We start from the raw sequence: 14,218 nt of genomic DNA, 5'->3' as shown, positions 1-14,218 counted from the left end.
CACCCAGCACTCTTCCCTGCCTATGCAGGGGGTCAGACTCGATGATCTCAAGCAAATCCCGGGAACGCTGGCTTGCATCCATAGATGCTTCTCAAGCAAATCCCGGGACGTCATTCTCCCCCTGTACTCGGCCTTAGTGAGGCCGCAGCTGGAGTACTGTGTCCAGTTTTGGGCTCCACAATTCAAAAAGGATGTGGAGAAGCTTGAGAGAGTCCAGAGAAGAGCCACGTGCATGATCAGAGGTCAGGGAAGCAGACCCTACGATGACAGGCTGAGAGCCCTGGGGCTCTTTAGCCTGGAAAAGCGCAGGCTCAGGGGTGATCTGATGGCCACCTACAAGTTTATCAGGGGTGACCACCAGCATCTGGGGGAACGTTTGTTCACCAGAGCGCCCCAAGGGATGACGAGGTCTAATGGTCACAAACTACTTCAAGATCGTTTCAGGCTGGACATAAGGAAGAACTTCTTTACTGTCCGAGCCCCCAAGGTCTGGAACAGCCTGCCACCGGAGGTGGTTCAAGTGCCCACATTGAACACCTTCAAGAGCAAACTGGATGCTCATCTTGCTGGGATCCTATGACCCCAGCTGACTTCCTGCCCTTTGGGCAGGGGGCTGGACTCGATGATCTTCTGAGGTCCCTTCCAGCCCTAATGTCTATGAAATCTATGAAAGGTCCCTGGCTGCCAGTATAAATCCCATCCCACTCTGGAGTAGAGCCAAAGCCTGGAGCTCGCCCTTCCCCCCTGAACTCCTTTGGACCTGCTTGTGCTCGGGCCATGTGGGAAGGGGGAACTGCCTAGGTGGAGGCTTGTCCCAGGGTCCCATGGCCTGGAGCATAAGAAATATGAAATTAGACTAAAATATTTAACAGGGGAATATGAAATCTATAAATTGGCTCTGTAAAAAAAGGGAAGGCTGAGGCAGGTAAGGAGCCTCTGGTTTATGGCTCTGGGTTGGATGTGCCTGTGTGAATGTATTGAGCTATAAAATGTTATTACCTAGGCTGATGGGTAACAGGGATTCAGAGGGCTAGCAGCTTTCTCTGAAATAGGAGGCAGCCAGTAGACTATGCATTTCAGGCACTCATGGCTTAGTATGCTTCACTGAGGGTCTTCTTGCACATGTAGAGGCTGCACACCCCCTCTTCAGCTTCAGTACAGGTCCAGAATAGGCAGAAATGGGTTAGCTCCCTCTCTCCCCATGCCATGTTTCCAACATGGCCCCCCAGTCCAGCACATTTTAACCTCGCTGTGGGACACCCCATAGTATGTGACAGCAGAGCAGTCTGGCCAATTCAGTCCACGCCTGCTCTACTGAGACTTACTAAGGAGGACACTATTCCCAGCTGTAGTCATGTGGACAGACCGTCGTACATAACCACAGAATTAAGAGCAAAAAATAATTTCATAAGAACTGTTCAAGCGCCAGCAGATGGAAAATTCTTTCTTTGATCTGTAAACCTTCCTCAAAATGCAGCTACCTCCGGGACAGAGCAAGGCAGCTGCTAAATACACAGCAAAGTGGCTCAGAAGCTTAGGACAGGATGTGAAGAGGAAGTTTATATCTGACTAGGAGTGCAGGTGGTATTTAGAAAATTAGAATATGATTGCCCAAGCTGGGACCTGGCCAGGACACCAGGGTTTGTCCTCTCATTCTCATGAAAAGGGCCATTTTTTTTAACAGCAGAAGACAGTTGGGACCAGGGTTGTACATCTCCCCCAAAGATGGCCCTTTCAGGAGCACAGTCCAGCACCTTATCCCTGCACTGCCTCCTTTCCTTGATCCAATGGAGTTTTGTTTCCAGGGAAGAGCTCCCCAGACTGTATCACCCACACCATTTGTTTTAGCATGCATTTGGGGTTTCTTGGCAGTCTCCCATTCAAGGACTGACCATGCTGATAGCTGCTTAACTTGCAAGAACAAAAAGGAGAACTCTGGGCATCTTGCCATGCAGGAGAAACTTAAGGGGCACCCAGAATAGTTGACAAAGCCTTCCCTTGACAGGTTAATGGCTTGTCCTCTGCTGGGCAAACAAGGAGGAGATGATGAATGAGAGGGATTTTTTATTTGATTTCTCCTTGTCAATTGCCTCATCAGTATTCATTCACCAGTAACAACGAGTGTGATTATTTCCTGTAGTCTGTAATCACTGATAATCACAGAGAGTGATTCCTCAGCCCCAGAAATTAGTATTTCACTGTAAAAGACTCTGAAAAGAGAAAAGGGGAACAGATCTGTTCCCAGAACGGCCAAGGGCTGACATTGCTCAGACTGGTGGAGTCGCATGGAAAGGACAAGTGTGGCGGTCAGTGCTGGGATGCTTCCAACACTACATCTACACGTCACAATTAAGTCATGTGACTGGCACTCAGAGCTGAGCTCAGGTGTGATCGTCTTCAGTGATTCACATGATTGTATCCTCATTGTTTTTCCATTCACCTATATGTGCCTGGGGAGAGGCCTGTGGTTCTTTCTCAGATGCTCTAGGAGTCTTACCTAGTCGGTTGTGTCAATTGAAAGAACCTCTCTTTGCCTTTGTAGAGGGCTGTGAGAAGGCACCGGGCACTCGCAGCACTGTAGTGATTTTGTTGTGTGCACCTCACTGTAAAGTTAGAGGGTTTTCATGGAGCCCAGGCTCTTAACCCACACCCCATCTGAACAAGACACCCCAGTTCTAGAGCCCCTCCAAAACGGAGAAGTTTTTCTGTGGTGGAAAAAGAGGGCCAAAGTGGGGCTGTGAGTCTGGGTAAACTGTGTAGACTCTAAATTCCTTTCAGCTGCCATCCTAGAGGGGCTTGCTTGTACCTAACATTTGATCTGGTTCATGTGACTATTTCCACGTTTGGGCGTGGGCAGAATACAGTGCATGTGTCTGTATGTCATATGCGCATGTAGGCACACTGTCATTTAACTTCACTGATTTTATACCTGCATAATGTTAATTACACCTTTCTCTCTTTCTCTTTCTCTGATTTCCTCTGCCTTTCCCCCAGTGCTGGTACTGGGAGGACTGGTTGTTACATTGTCCTGGATGTGATGCTGGACATGGCTGAGTGCGAGGGAGTCGTGGACATTTACAACTGCGTGAAGACACTGTGCTCACGGAGAATCAACATGATACAGACTGAAGTGAGGAGAGAGATTGGGGGTGGAAAGATTTTGTTCTTCTGCTTTTTAGCCATGGGTCTACTGGGCCTGGCATTCAGTGCAGTCTGTTGGCCTCTCCTCTCCATAGAGGTACTGTAGGTGCTGCCAGAGAAAAAAATAGGCCTGGTCTTTGATGTACATAAAGGAGATTTGTGTGTTTCTCTCACCAAATTCTCCTAAGACCTGGGTTTGAGTGAGCAGTCATAAGAGGGACCACAGACTGCTCCAATTAAAATCATTGTCCTAATGCTGATTGTTAATCCTAATTAATTAGAAGCATAGATGTTACATAGCCATTAATAAGGTTTTCATCATGTTAGTATCCAGACCCCAACCCCACACTAGACTCCTTCCCTACCCCCAAGTCCTCTGCTTTTGTGTGTCCCATGACAGGCATGAAGCCTGGCTTGAGGCTTAAGGCTGTAGTCTTACCTTGTCCTTGCTGCCATTGCTACTTTGCTGGCAGTGACAGAGGAAGTGATATTCCCTCCCCAAGTTAATTAAAATACTTTTTTTGCAGTTCACAAGACTGCATCTGAAACCTAGGTGACCAGTTATCCTTAGCCTAGCTATGAATGACACCCTCACACCCAATCTTACAAGCCTTCCAGCCTCACAGGTCACTGGTTTGTCACTGTAATGTCCATTAATGTTCCCTGGGAAACAAGAATCCCTGTCCTGCTACCATGGCCCTGCAGTGCCCTCTCAGGAATGGCCTCAGCAAACATGGCAGTGCCTGGAAGCTGTGGAGAGCCATGGGCACCTAGCTTAGTCCTTTAGAGTGGGCTAATGGCAGACCACTTCTTCAAGTATCAGAGCCAGCTCCGGGCAGTAGAGAGAAAGTTTACGCCGTACAAATATATGTGACAAAAGGAGGGTCCTTGTGGTGCCCAGTGCCTGGGAGACCTCTTGTGTGTGATGAAAAGGGGAGAATAGGCCTTCCTTAGCTCCTGCCACAGCTAAATCTGCTTTCCTGTCCCACACTGAAGGAGCAATATGTCTTCATCCATGATGCCATCTTGGAAGCCTGTCTGTGTGGGGAGACCAGCATCCTGGTCAGCGAATTCAAGCCAACATACAAGGAGATGGTCAGGATAGAACCACAGAGCAACTCCTCGCAGCTGCGGGAGGAGTTCCAGGTGAGCTCCAACAAGGCTTCCAGGACCGGGGGCCATATTCACTCTTGGCAGGCCTCAGAAATACTCTGAAGCTCTCCTTGGATAACAGATTTCTAACAATTAAGCAGACAAAGACCACAGGGCTTCTCCTGTGCTCCTAACGCCAAATTCCCCTTCCCTTCATTATCCCTACCCCATGCTCACTGCTAGTGTCCACCTGTAGGAAGCCAGGAGCACAGAGGTGGCTGAGTGAGCTGCTACCAGGCTCCCATAAGGGGGCCTTTTCTCACTTTCCTTCCTCAAGGCTCCACTTAATGCTTGTTCTGCATGAGGAGGGGAGATCTGCTGAGACCTCAAGGTGCAGGGAGCCTCATAGAGGAGACTCTGCTTTGGAGAGAGATGGGCTGTTGCACCTATTAACATGAGCATCCTGTGCCTCACAGACCCTGAACTCAGTCACACCCCACCTGGATGTGGAGGAGTGCAGCATCGCCCTCCTGCCACGCAACCGGGAGAAGAACCGCAGCATGGATGTCCTGCCTCCGGACCGATGCCTTCCCTTCCTCATCTCTGTGGACGGGGACAGTAACAACTACATCAACGCGGCCTTAACTGATGTGAGTGTGCTTTTGGGGAGCTCTCTGGTCTGAGGGGAGATGGGCCAGTGCCCAAGTCTAAGCGTAGTTCTTACTTTCTCTGCTGCTTGTGACCCTGGGTCTTATTTTTCCTTGGTTTGCATCCAGTGGCTTCACTTACACCTGTACAGAATAGGTGTGGACTCTTGACTAGTTCAGAGTAGGTGGCATTAAAGGAGGTAGCATCTCACTGTAGCTAGGTATAGATGATCCTCCCCTTTCCCACCTCTGTTAAAAGGTCACAGACAATTGGGTCCTTAAGTTATGAGACCCCAGATATGGTGACAAAATTATTTAGCAGAACTAAGGCCCTGAATCACTAAGTGTCTTCCAATATGCCAGTGAGCCTTTTGGCATGCAGGGAGCTTCTGCTTAGAGAGGAGTGCAGGTGATGAAGTGACATGACTTGCTCATCATCTGGGCACAGACAGCCCTGCTGGGCTTTGTTTCCTGAAATCTCCTTCAGTCTTGTGCCTTAGCTGTTCAGAACAAAATGTAGGAATAATCCAAATCCCAGCCTTATTTTATGCAAGCCCCCAAAGTTCCAGGAAGGAAAGACAGAGAGCAAGAGAGTGAGAGTGACAGAGAGAGAAAAAGGTGAGCTATATGTGTGTGTATGTGTATTTGTATATGTATATATGTATATACATAGGCTTAGATATTGTACTAGTGGGTGATTTATATAGAGAAAAGAAATATAGGATGGAAGGGAGGAAGTGGGGGTGGGGACGTTAGGCTGGCTATAAATTGGGTTTTTCACTGGGTTCTCCATGTGGTCACACTTCCTTCTCCTACTGAGCTTTTCATCTGTAGTTCTCAAAAGCCAGGTACAAAAGAAGGCCAGTATCTTGATCTTCATTTATGTGATGATGACTCTGATGCACAGATGGGTGGTAGGAATCGCAGCAGGTAATGGTCATTGCCTGGTTTTCTGTCTCCCAAGCATGTGCCTTGCACACTGAGCTGTGTTACCCCTGTGTGGACTCCACAGACCTAACTCCCAAGAATTGGCAAATGGGTACAGAACTGGCACTGTCCCTCTGTGTCCCACTGCCCTCTCAATCCCAATCAGAAAGCATTCAGAAGTTACCTAATGGACTAGTTTTCTTCACAGGCACAGGGAATTGCAAAATGAAGCAGAAAGGACACAGAAGGCTGGAAGCTCCAAGCGCACTGCCTCTGGAATGAAGGGATGGGTCATTTATCATTGAAAGTGCTTTGCCTTTTTGAAACTAGCCAGGGTATTCTGATGTCCCACATCCTGGCAGCACTGAATCAAAGCCCATCACATAATGTGTTTGCTCAGAGCAGTATCCCACACCCCATCCCTTGGATTCATGTAGCACTTCTGATTACATCTGGGTACTGAGGCAGTCCAGCTGAGCTCTGCATTTTTCACCCTATAGGCAATTTATCACATTACGTCTTCATACAGATCTTGTCTCCCTGTTATCTGCTTTCACTTGCAGCACACTCAGTTCATAAACCAGAGGCAGCTGGGGAGAATGGCTCTGTAGCACCAGCCAGCGATTCTAGGAAGGCTTGAGGCTTTGGCTGATACAGAATATGAACTTTGTTTGGGGGTATTTTTTGTATCACTGGAGCTCTGCTAGAGGAACAGCCTGAGTTAGGGAACAGTATTTTCTTTTCAAGCAGCAAAACCTTTCAGGGGAAAAAAAAATCTCGCCAAAAGGAGAAATCCATTTCCCTTTTTCTAAAGGAATTTAATTTTCTTTAAGTTCCAGAGAAGGTCGATCAGTCTGTCTGCAGAGTGGATTTTTAGATAATGCCCGTCACCATGGTCCTCTAAGCATGGTGGCATTTTGGAGGCTGGAGGGAGTCTGACAAACTTGGGGATCTATTCATCATCTCTGCAGTGCATGACATTTGTCCCCATGCAAAGTGTATGCCGTGCAGGTACGACATGCTCATTGTGTTGATCTGGCAAGGGATCGCATAAAGCAGCAGTGAATTGGCTCTAGATACCATTTGCTCTGGATACTTGCAAAAGAGGGGAGCAGCGTGGTTTGCAGCCACGCAAACACCTCTAACCCTTCCTGGAGCAATCTTAAGTGGGGGAGGAAGTTCACTTTCTGTGGTATCCTCACTGCATCTCTGGTACTTTTAGGGTCCCATTGGCATTCAGTCATCAGTGCGACAATCCTCACCCAGCAGGCCTCCGAGTCAGGGCCGTGCTATTATTACAGCTGTGCGAAATGGCTATGTTTCGTTTCGGTTTCGGATTCAGCCATTTCAGAGGACAGTGATTCGTTTTGGTGTTTCGGATCACTGGTCTGTTTCGATTCAGCCGAAGCTGTTTTGGCGTTTCAGTGCTGATTTGGAGATTTGGATTGACTGGGGAGAGGCAGGCACAGCTGGGCGACTGTGGGCTCTCCTGTGGCTCCTCTGGCTGTGCTTGCCTCTGCCCTGGCTGGGGGAGCCGCAGGGGGAGCCTCCATAGCTGCCCTGCCTGGCCCCATCGCCACCCCCGGCCCCAGCCTCTGACACTTTAAAAGGAGAGCTGTGGGGCTGTGCTGGACAATTCCTTGGGGGGGGGGTGCCTCCAAAACATTTCCAAAATGGGCCCAAACACCTCCAAAATGAAATGGCTGCCAAAATTTTGCGCAGCCCTAGCTATTATCCACACTGGGAACTGAGGCAGAGGCAGGGTAAGGTACAGGCAAAGGGACTTAGGTGTAGCAACACCAGTAGGGGGAAGTTGTGTTTCCGTCACTGTGTATGCATTTATCCAATGACTTCTTACTGCATGAGCAGTCCCCAGGGCAGACACCTAAACCCAGGTCTCCCCCCTCCCATCACTGGACTACAGAGTCACGGTCCCTCTTATTCTCTCTAGTCACACGTTGCTGCCCAGCAGCCCTGCTTTGATAAGAAAGTTTCCCTCAGCTCAGCCCATAGCCTCTCCTGGGAGATGTGGGTTTGAGCACCTACCAGTTCAGAAGGGCCTAAAGCAGAGGCCCACATCTGGGTGAATGGTATAACCACCTTCATGAATAAAAGCGACCATGGCTGCTGCACTCAGTCCTGCCAGGGTGTGTTAGGTGTGCCTGGAGCATGCCAACCTGACTGGGCCCATCAGAGGAGAGGTGAAGGGACCCCTTATTCACAATGACAGGCTGGGTGCTTCATTGAGGGTTTTTTGGGGTGTTCACTTAGACTTCTGCAGTAATAGTTGTTTTTGGATTTTGGCTTCATGCACCTTTCCCAAGATCACATGACATGATGGCAGAGCAGGGTACGGAGCCCAGGTTTCTCATATGATACCCTGGCCACTGACCTGCTTTCTTTTCTGCCTGCTGAGGGGGCAGGTCATGCCGATTGGGATGCTGGCTGTTAAAGCCCAAACACCTATTTGTTAGGATGCAAAATGCAGCTTACAATCAATTAATTTCATCTGGATAAAGAAATAGCCTTCTGCTGCAGCAAAAGTAATATGCAGCAGAGGGATGGATACATGAAAGGCAATGTCTGTTAAGTGGAGGCATTGCCATGATTGAGGCCATAATGGGTTTCATACAGCTGTTGGGGGACTTGCTGTTAACTGAGTGCTGTACAAAACCAGGGGCATAACTTTTACTTTTTTAAGAGGTTGCTATTTTATTTATATTCTGAGAAGGCTTGAGCTGCACAAGCATGTTAAATAGGAACTGGGTCTTTTGATTGTGTTTATATATGAATGTTATTTACTCTGTTTATTGGGATTTCAGTACAGCCTAACAGCTCTAGACAAGATCAGGGCTCATTGTGCTAGGCACAGTACAGACAGCTGGAACAGCCCCTTAGAGACAAGCTAAATAAATGATACAGAAGAAGTATGGGTGAAAGGAAATCTCGCCGTTTCACAGCAGGTCTCTAGTGGAACAAGAGATGAAGTGACTTGTCCAGGAGTCTTGTATGCAGCCTGTGGCAGAGCTGAGAGTTCATGTTGAGTCCCAATCCATTGCCTTTCCCAGTTACATTTATCATATCGGTGTTAGTTGATTCCTGCCTCTTTGAGCACAAGACATCACAACTGATCCTAGCTTATCCTGCAGATACTTAGGATAGCAATTAAGATGTATTCACAAACGAAATGTAGGACTAAGGCCAACATGTCATTTCTTTGCAACAGGCTCAGGCTACTTTACTTTGCACACAGACTGGCGGTAGCACTAACCAGCCCCTGTGTCAGTTTATTGCTGGGCAAGACAAGTTGGCAACATACAGAAGTAACTTTGAAGGTTTGGTTTTCCCTTTCCTTTTCCCAGCTACGGGAAAGAAATCCATTATGCGCAAAAAATATTTGCCGCTGCACAAGCTGGAGTGACATGCTCTGTTATTGTAAATATGTCTAACAAAAGAGCAGGGGTGGGAAGGAGCAGGAGAAATTGAAGGTGAAAGCTGCCAGCATGATCCTTCCCGGGAGTGTGTGGCAGGGTCCCTGGTAAGCAGTAACAAACTGGAGAAGTGGATAATGAATAGATGCCATCTCTCATACTTCTGAGTGCTGGTGCATGTCACTGTATCCAGCATGCTGCTTGTCAGGTGAAGAGCTCCTTCAAGGAAGCAGAAAGAGGAGCTTGCGTCTTGAGAGATCCTTGCCAGCTTTTGACAAGTGCTGCATTTGAGGGTGCGGGGATTTGTGTTTGTTGCAGGAGCAGCTGCTCGGGAGCTGTCTGAGCTGTGAGAGCTGATGGTGCTGCTTACATGGCTAGATGAGCAATGAGACCTCTGTCAAGGGCTGGGATCAGGGAAAGCAATGCTAACACACATGCTGGCCTTCTCATGAACGTGCTAATGTCATACCATATGGACCAGGCTCACAGCTAGTGTAAATCAGTGAGCCTCCTCTGAAGCCCACGGTACAATTCTGTTGTCTCCCATGGGACGTTGGGTTATATTAATGCAGTCAGGCATTCAAATTGCCCAAACACTAGAGCTGGTCAAAATAACTCCAAGGAAGCATGCTCTACTTTGGAATTTGCTGATTTGTTGAAATTGCTGTGTTTCTATTTTGGCAAATTTCTCAGACCTCTGCTTGCTGAGCTTCCCTAGGACTTCTGGGGCTTAGAAGCTGCCAGCTAAGATGGCTAGTTTAAGTCTTCCAGGATTCAAGATTCACTCTCGCAGAGAGCTTCAAGTGTTTCAGGTTTTGTTCCAAACAGGGTCGAAATCCACTTCCTCGGTGGGTTCCCCTACACCATGTCCCCCACTGCTCTTAGGAGGAGAAGACACTCCTTGTTTGCTCCCACTCATGTATGCCACCTGGTAACATGGTGGTGAATGGATTCAGGGACGTTGCTTTGAGACCTCTATAGGGAAAGCCTCCAAAGCAGCTTCACTGGTGTAGTTTTGGGTTTGAAAAGTGCAAGATGGAGTGGAAGGGTGGGGTGTGTTGGGAGCAACCCTCCCTGAGAAAGCTGGGTTAGTGGGGTGGACATACTCTGTGAGACAGTTAGCCCTTTACAAGAGCTACAGCAAATGCCTTGTAATTACAGCAGTCAAGTCTCTCCTGTCCCAGGGAACAGGGTGGCAAATCTTGTATTCATGCTGAAATCATGTGGCTGAACCTCAGCCCACCTCATGGGGCATCCCCAGTTATAATTCATGTGGACATCACACCCTCCTCTCAGCTGAGCCACTGAACAGCCTTCAGCTGTTCCCGCACTGTCACTACCAGCCTAGATTTAGATTATGTAAATGTGATCTACAATGTAAAAAGCACCATGTTGCATAATATTTGAAACCCACCAGTACCTTGAATGAGAATATATAGCTTGAGGTGTGCACATGTGTGCCTTAAGTCTATGAGCAGTCTTTACTTTCAGTGGAATAACTTGTAGTATTAGTTAAGCACGTGTTTAAACCCACTTTGATCAGGGCCAGAAGTATAAAGTCTTGTTGTTTCTAGCGTTTCTAACACGGCATTTTACAGTTCCAGCCTAGATGCGTTTCTTGCCTTTTGAACTGTGGAAACCTTTTGAACTGCTGAATTGTTCACATGAATCCTTGCTCACTAGAGAAATGTTATCCACAATCTCTTCACTTGGGGCAACAGTGCTGATGAACCTCATTTTTGTCCCCGATTTGTGGTCCCCACAGCTTGTGGACTGGGCATAGTTAGGTTAGCATGGATTGTGCTCATAAGGGTGCCAGGCTGTACAATTTTCTTTCCTAACAAGCCCCTATTCTCTGCACCTATTTTTTCATTTTCAAAAGGATGTGCTTGAAAAAAGTCATTTCATCCCCAAAAATCCATTTTTGAACTTTTGTTCCCTCTCCTACTCCCTACTCCCTTTTGTTTTTTTTAAACTCATCGGTGTCTTAAGAAAGCAGACACTAATCAAGCCAAAATCCCAGGGGAATTGACAGGGAAGATATTTCACAGAAAAATAACTACGCAAGGAGGAACCTGGAGGCTCTGAGATGTTCTCTAAGTGCAGAGAGCTTGTCATTTGTGCTCACGAGTGTTGTTTCAAGAGCCCTTTGGTGGGAGAAGAGAACCAATGAACAAAGCTGTAAAACACTCCACTCTGCATTCACTCTCTTGTCAGGTGCCCCTAAAAGCACTTGCTGCTTGTGAAGCGCTAAGGAGAAGTGCTTTTTTCTTTCTTTCTTTTTTTTTTTTTGCTTACACTGAAAAAGTGGGGGAAGGGATTCATGCTATTTTTTCCCCTCTAAGAAAATGTTTGCAAGTAGTTGAGCCCTGGTGGTGTCTCTCTGCCTTTGGCACGCCTTGCATTTTTGCTCCTTTCGGCCTCCATAGATATTGCAGTGCCGTAGTGGTGATGCTGTAGTGAAGAGTTGAGAGGCACTTTCATTCTGTGTCCCCGATATTCAGCATGTGTAACTTTTTGGAGGGAGGGGAAAAAAAAGCACAGATCCATCCAGCTGACACTTCTTGTGCTTATTCTTGGATCAAAGGTGTTTTCTTCTTTCTGCTTAGGTGGGTGGATGTCTATTTCTGAGAGATCTGAGAATGAGAAGGAAGTGTCCCCCTCCACCCACCTAGGGATATTGTGGTGCTGAAAGAGCACTGGGATTTATTTTTTTTAAAACTTCTGGCTTGCTGAGGATGAGTCTGAAATGAAGAAATGCCTCTTTGATCTTCTGGGCCCAGTCCTCTTTTTACTTCCACTGATGTCACAGTTAATTTCAGTGGAGTCACTGCTGATCTACAGCAGCGTGAGATCACAATGGGGTTCCTCAGTTCCTCAGCATCTGTGTCTCTGTGTCCTGAGTGTTGCAATGGGACCAGAAACCAGCTAGAGGTAGACACTGAGAGTACTCTTGGCATGCCAGACGCTCCCATACCTAGCTCCTCTCAGAGCCCCAGATGATTAGGCCCAGTATAGGGGAGATGTGATGGGGCAGGGAGAGGGAGGAACAGACCTGACCGCGGTGTGTTGAATGCTGGTGTAGTTGGCTGACCACAGTCCCTCTGAGTGTAGGCAGCTGGTATAAGCGGCTCCTGCAAGCACCACATCCTGGCCTGAGAGTTAGGGAGTTGTAACTGATGGTTAAAGCACTGGGCTGAAGCTCAGCACGGCAAAGGTCCTTAGGCTAGGTATTCAGCTGGTGTCAATTAAACCAGCACCACTGAAGTCCATAGAGCCTCCTGATTTACACCAGCAAATGATCTGGCCCCTTGTACTTGTCTGTCCTGCTGTGTGGAAGCAGTCTGAGAAGCCACGCTTTTAAAGTAATCTCCAGCCTTAAAAGACCACCCTGAAATGGGGCCAAATCTTCTGGAGCCTGATTCTGATTTTCTGTATTCTAGTGTAAATCAGGAATAGCTCCATGGAAATCAGTGAAATCAAGCCAATGCATATCTGCTTTTGGTAAGAGCAGAATCAGGCTGGAATACACTATGTATGGTACGGTGCCAGCTGGTCAACTTTGCGCCACTATGGTGCCTTTCACTGTAATAGGGGTTTTGACGCCTGGTCTGGTCACCATGGAGGTCAGTTGGACCCGACCAGTGACTAAATGAAGAAGGCCTGATGGTTTTCAGGAGTTGCCCAGGGAAGCTGCCTGCATGAGGTTTGGTCTGGGAGGTCCATGGTTACAGAAGAAGCCTGCAGCAGAGCTGGGCAGTGACCCCTAATCTCCCATGTCTTGGTTCAGTGCCTTAACTACAAAACCATCCTTTTTTTGGAGTGCTTTTGGGGGCATATTTCTGCTGTCTTTGCCCCTATCAGCTGTGTTGCTTTAAAGAGGTTGGTGGGTCTTATCCTGTCTGTGCTTTCCTTCTGTCCTTTTAGAGTTACACCAAAAGCGCTGCCTTCATTGTCACCCTGCACCCACTGCAGAACACCGTGACAGACTTCTGGAGGCTGGTGTATGACTACGGCTGCACCTCCATCATCATGCTTAACCAGTTGAACCAGTCCAACTCTGCCTGGGTGAGTGGTTCTGATGCATTTCCTTTAACCCTACCTGCTCACCAGACTTTTGAGAGCTTATACCACTAGCTGTGGCAAGCAAATCCTGGTCATTGCATTCCATCCCCTAATTCCTCTGCTGCTTTAATGATCAGTATTGGTAAGTCCCTGTCAGGATTACTGCCGAGGAATGAACCCAGGACCTCTACTTCCAAAGCACACTCACAGACAACTCCTTTCCTGGGAGGAGAATCAGGCAATGAGCTGAGTGCTGGAGTGGGGGTAGGCGGTGGAATTTTTATATCATTTGGGTAACACTGTACCCTACCCAGCATGTAAATCCCCTTGTACGCATGTATTACCAGTCACCACCTGCAGAAGCTCAAAGGTTAATTACACAAAATGAAGGGAACTACTTTCATTCTGGTTTTATAGAGGGAAACAAGACACAGAGTGATTCAGTGGCCTGTCTGTGATCACAGACAGTCTTTGTCAGTATTTGGCTAAGAACTGCACTCCTCTGATTTCTACTCCAGTGCAATAGCGGCTGGACTGCCCTTCTCTATTTAGCTTTGATTTCTGTCTCCATTCTCTGCCCTAGACTGTTATTTGGCAATCCTGGGGCCGTATTAGCCAGCTTCTGTGCTCCAGTCCAGAGAAGGCTGCAATTCAATCCCTGCTCAATACCTTGTAATTCAGTAAAGATCATATGAGGACTGGGAATGTTGCTGTTTAGATCGGTACACACTAATAAGGCCCTTCCTGTGGATTTAGTGATATGTCAGGCTATTCAGGATGTGCCGTCCATCATGCATCCACTCTAGAGAGGGCACCAAATGGCATTATAATGATAGAAACACAGAACACAGCCTTGGGATGGAAAGTGGTGTTTGAACCTATTTTGGCTCTCTTGGTTTACCATCTCCCCCACAG

The 14,218-nt window shown here is 47.7% G+C and overlaps 1 protein-coding gene across 10 annotated transcripts in view; it reads left to right on the top strand.

Moving 5' to 3' along the window:
• Positions 1-14,218, top strand: part of PTPRU (protein tyrosine phosphatase, receptor type U) — a 408,251-nt gene that overhangs the window by 365,234 nt on the left and 28,799 nt on the right. For all 10 annotated transcript variants that reach the window (XM_025201929.1, XM_025201930.1, XM_025201928.1 and 7 more), the window contains 4 exons: positions 2,995-3,130; positions 4,138-4,287; positions 4,710-4,883; positions 13,166-13,306. In XM_025201929.1, the coding sequence (XP_025057714.1) occupies positions 2,995-3,130; positions 4,138-4,287; positions 4,710-4,883; positions 13,166-13,306 (601 nt within the window). The remainder of the gene's footprint in view (positions 1-2,994; positions 3,131-4,137; positions 4,288-4,709; positions 4,884-13,165; positions 13,307-14,218) is intronic.

The sequence above is a fragment of the Alligator sinensis genome, unplaced genomic scaffold (genome assembly GCF_000455745.1).
Source record: "Alligator sinensis unplaced genomic scaffold, ASM45574v1 scaffold883_1, whole genome shotgun sequence".
Classification (NCBI taxonomy): Eukaryota; Metazoa; Chordata; order Crocodylia; family Alligatoridae; genus Alligator; species Alligator sinensis.
The sequence above is the reverse complement of the archived record's forward strand: the minus strand, read 5'-3'. Positions and strand labels throughout refer to the sequence as shown.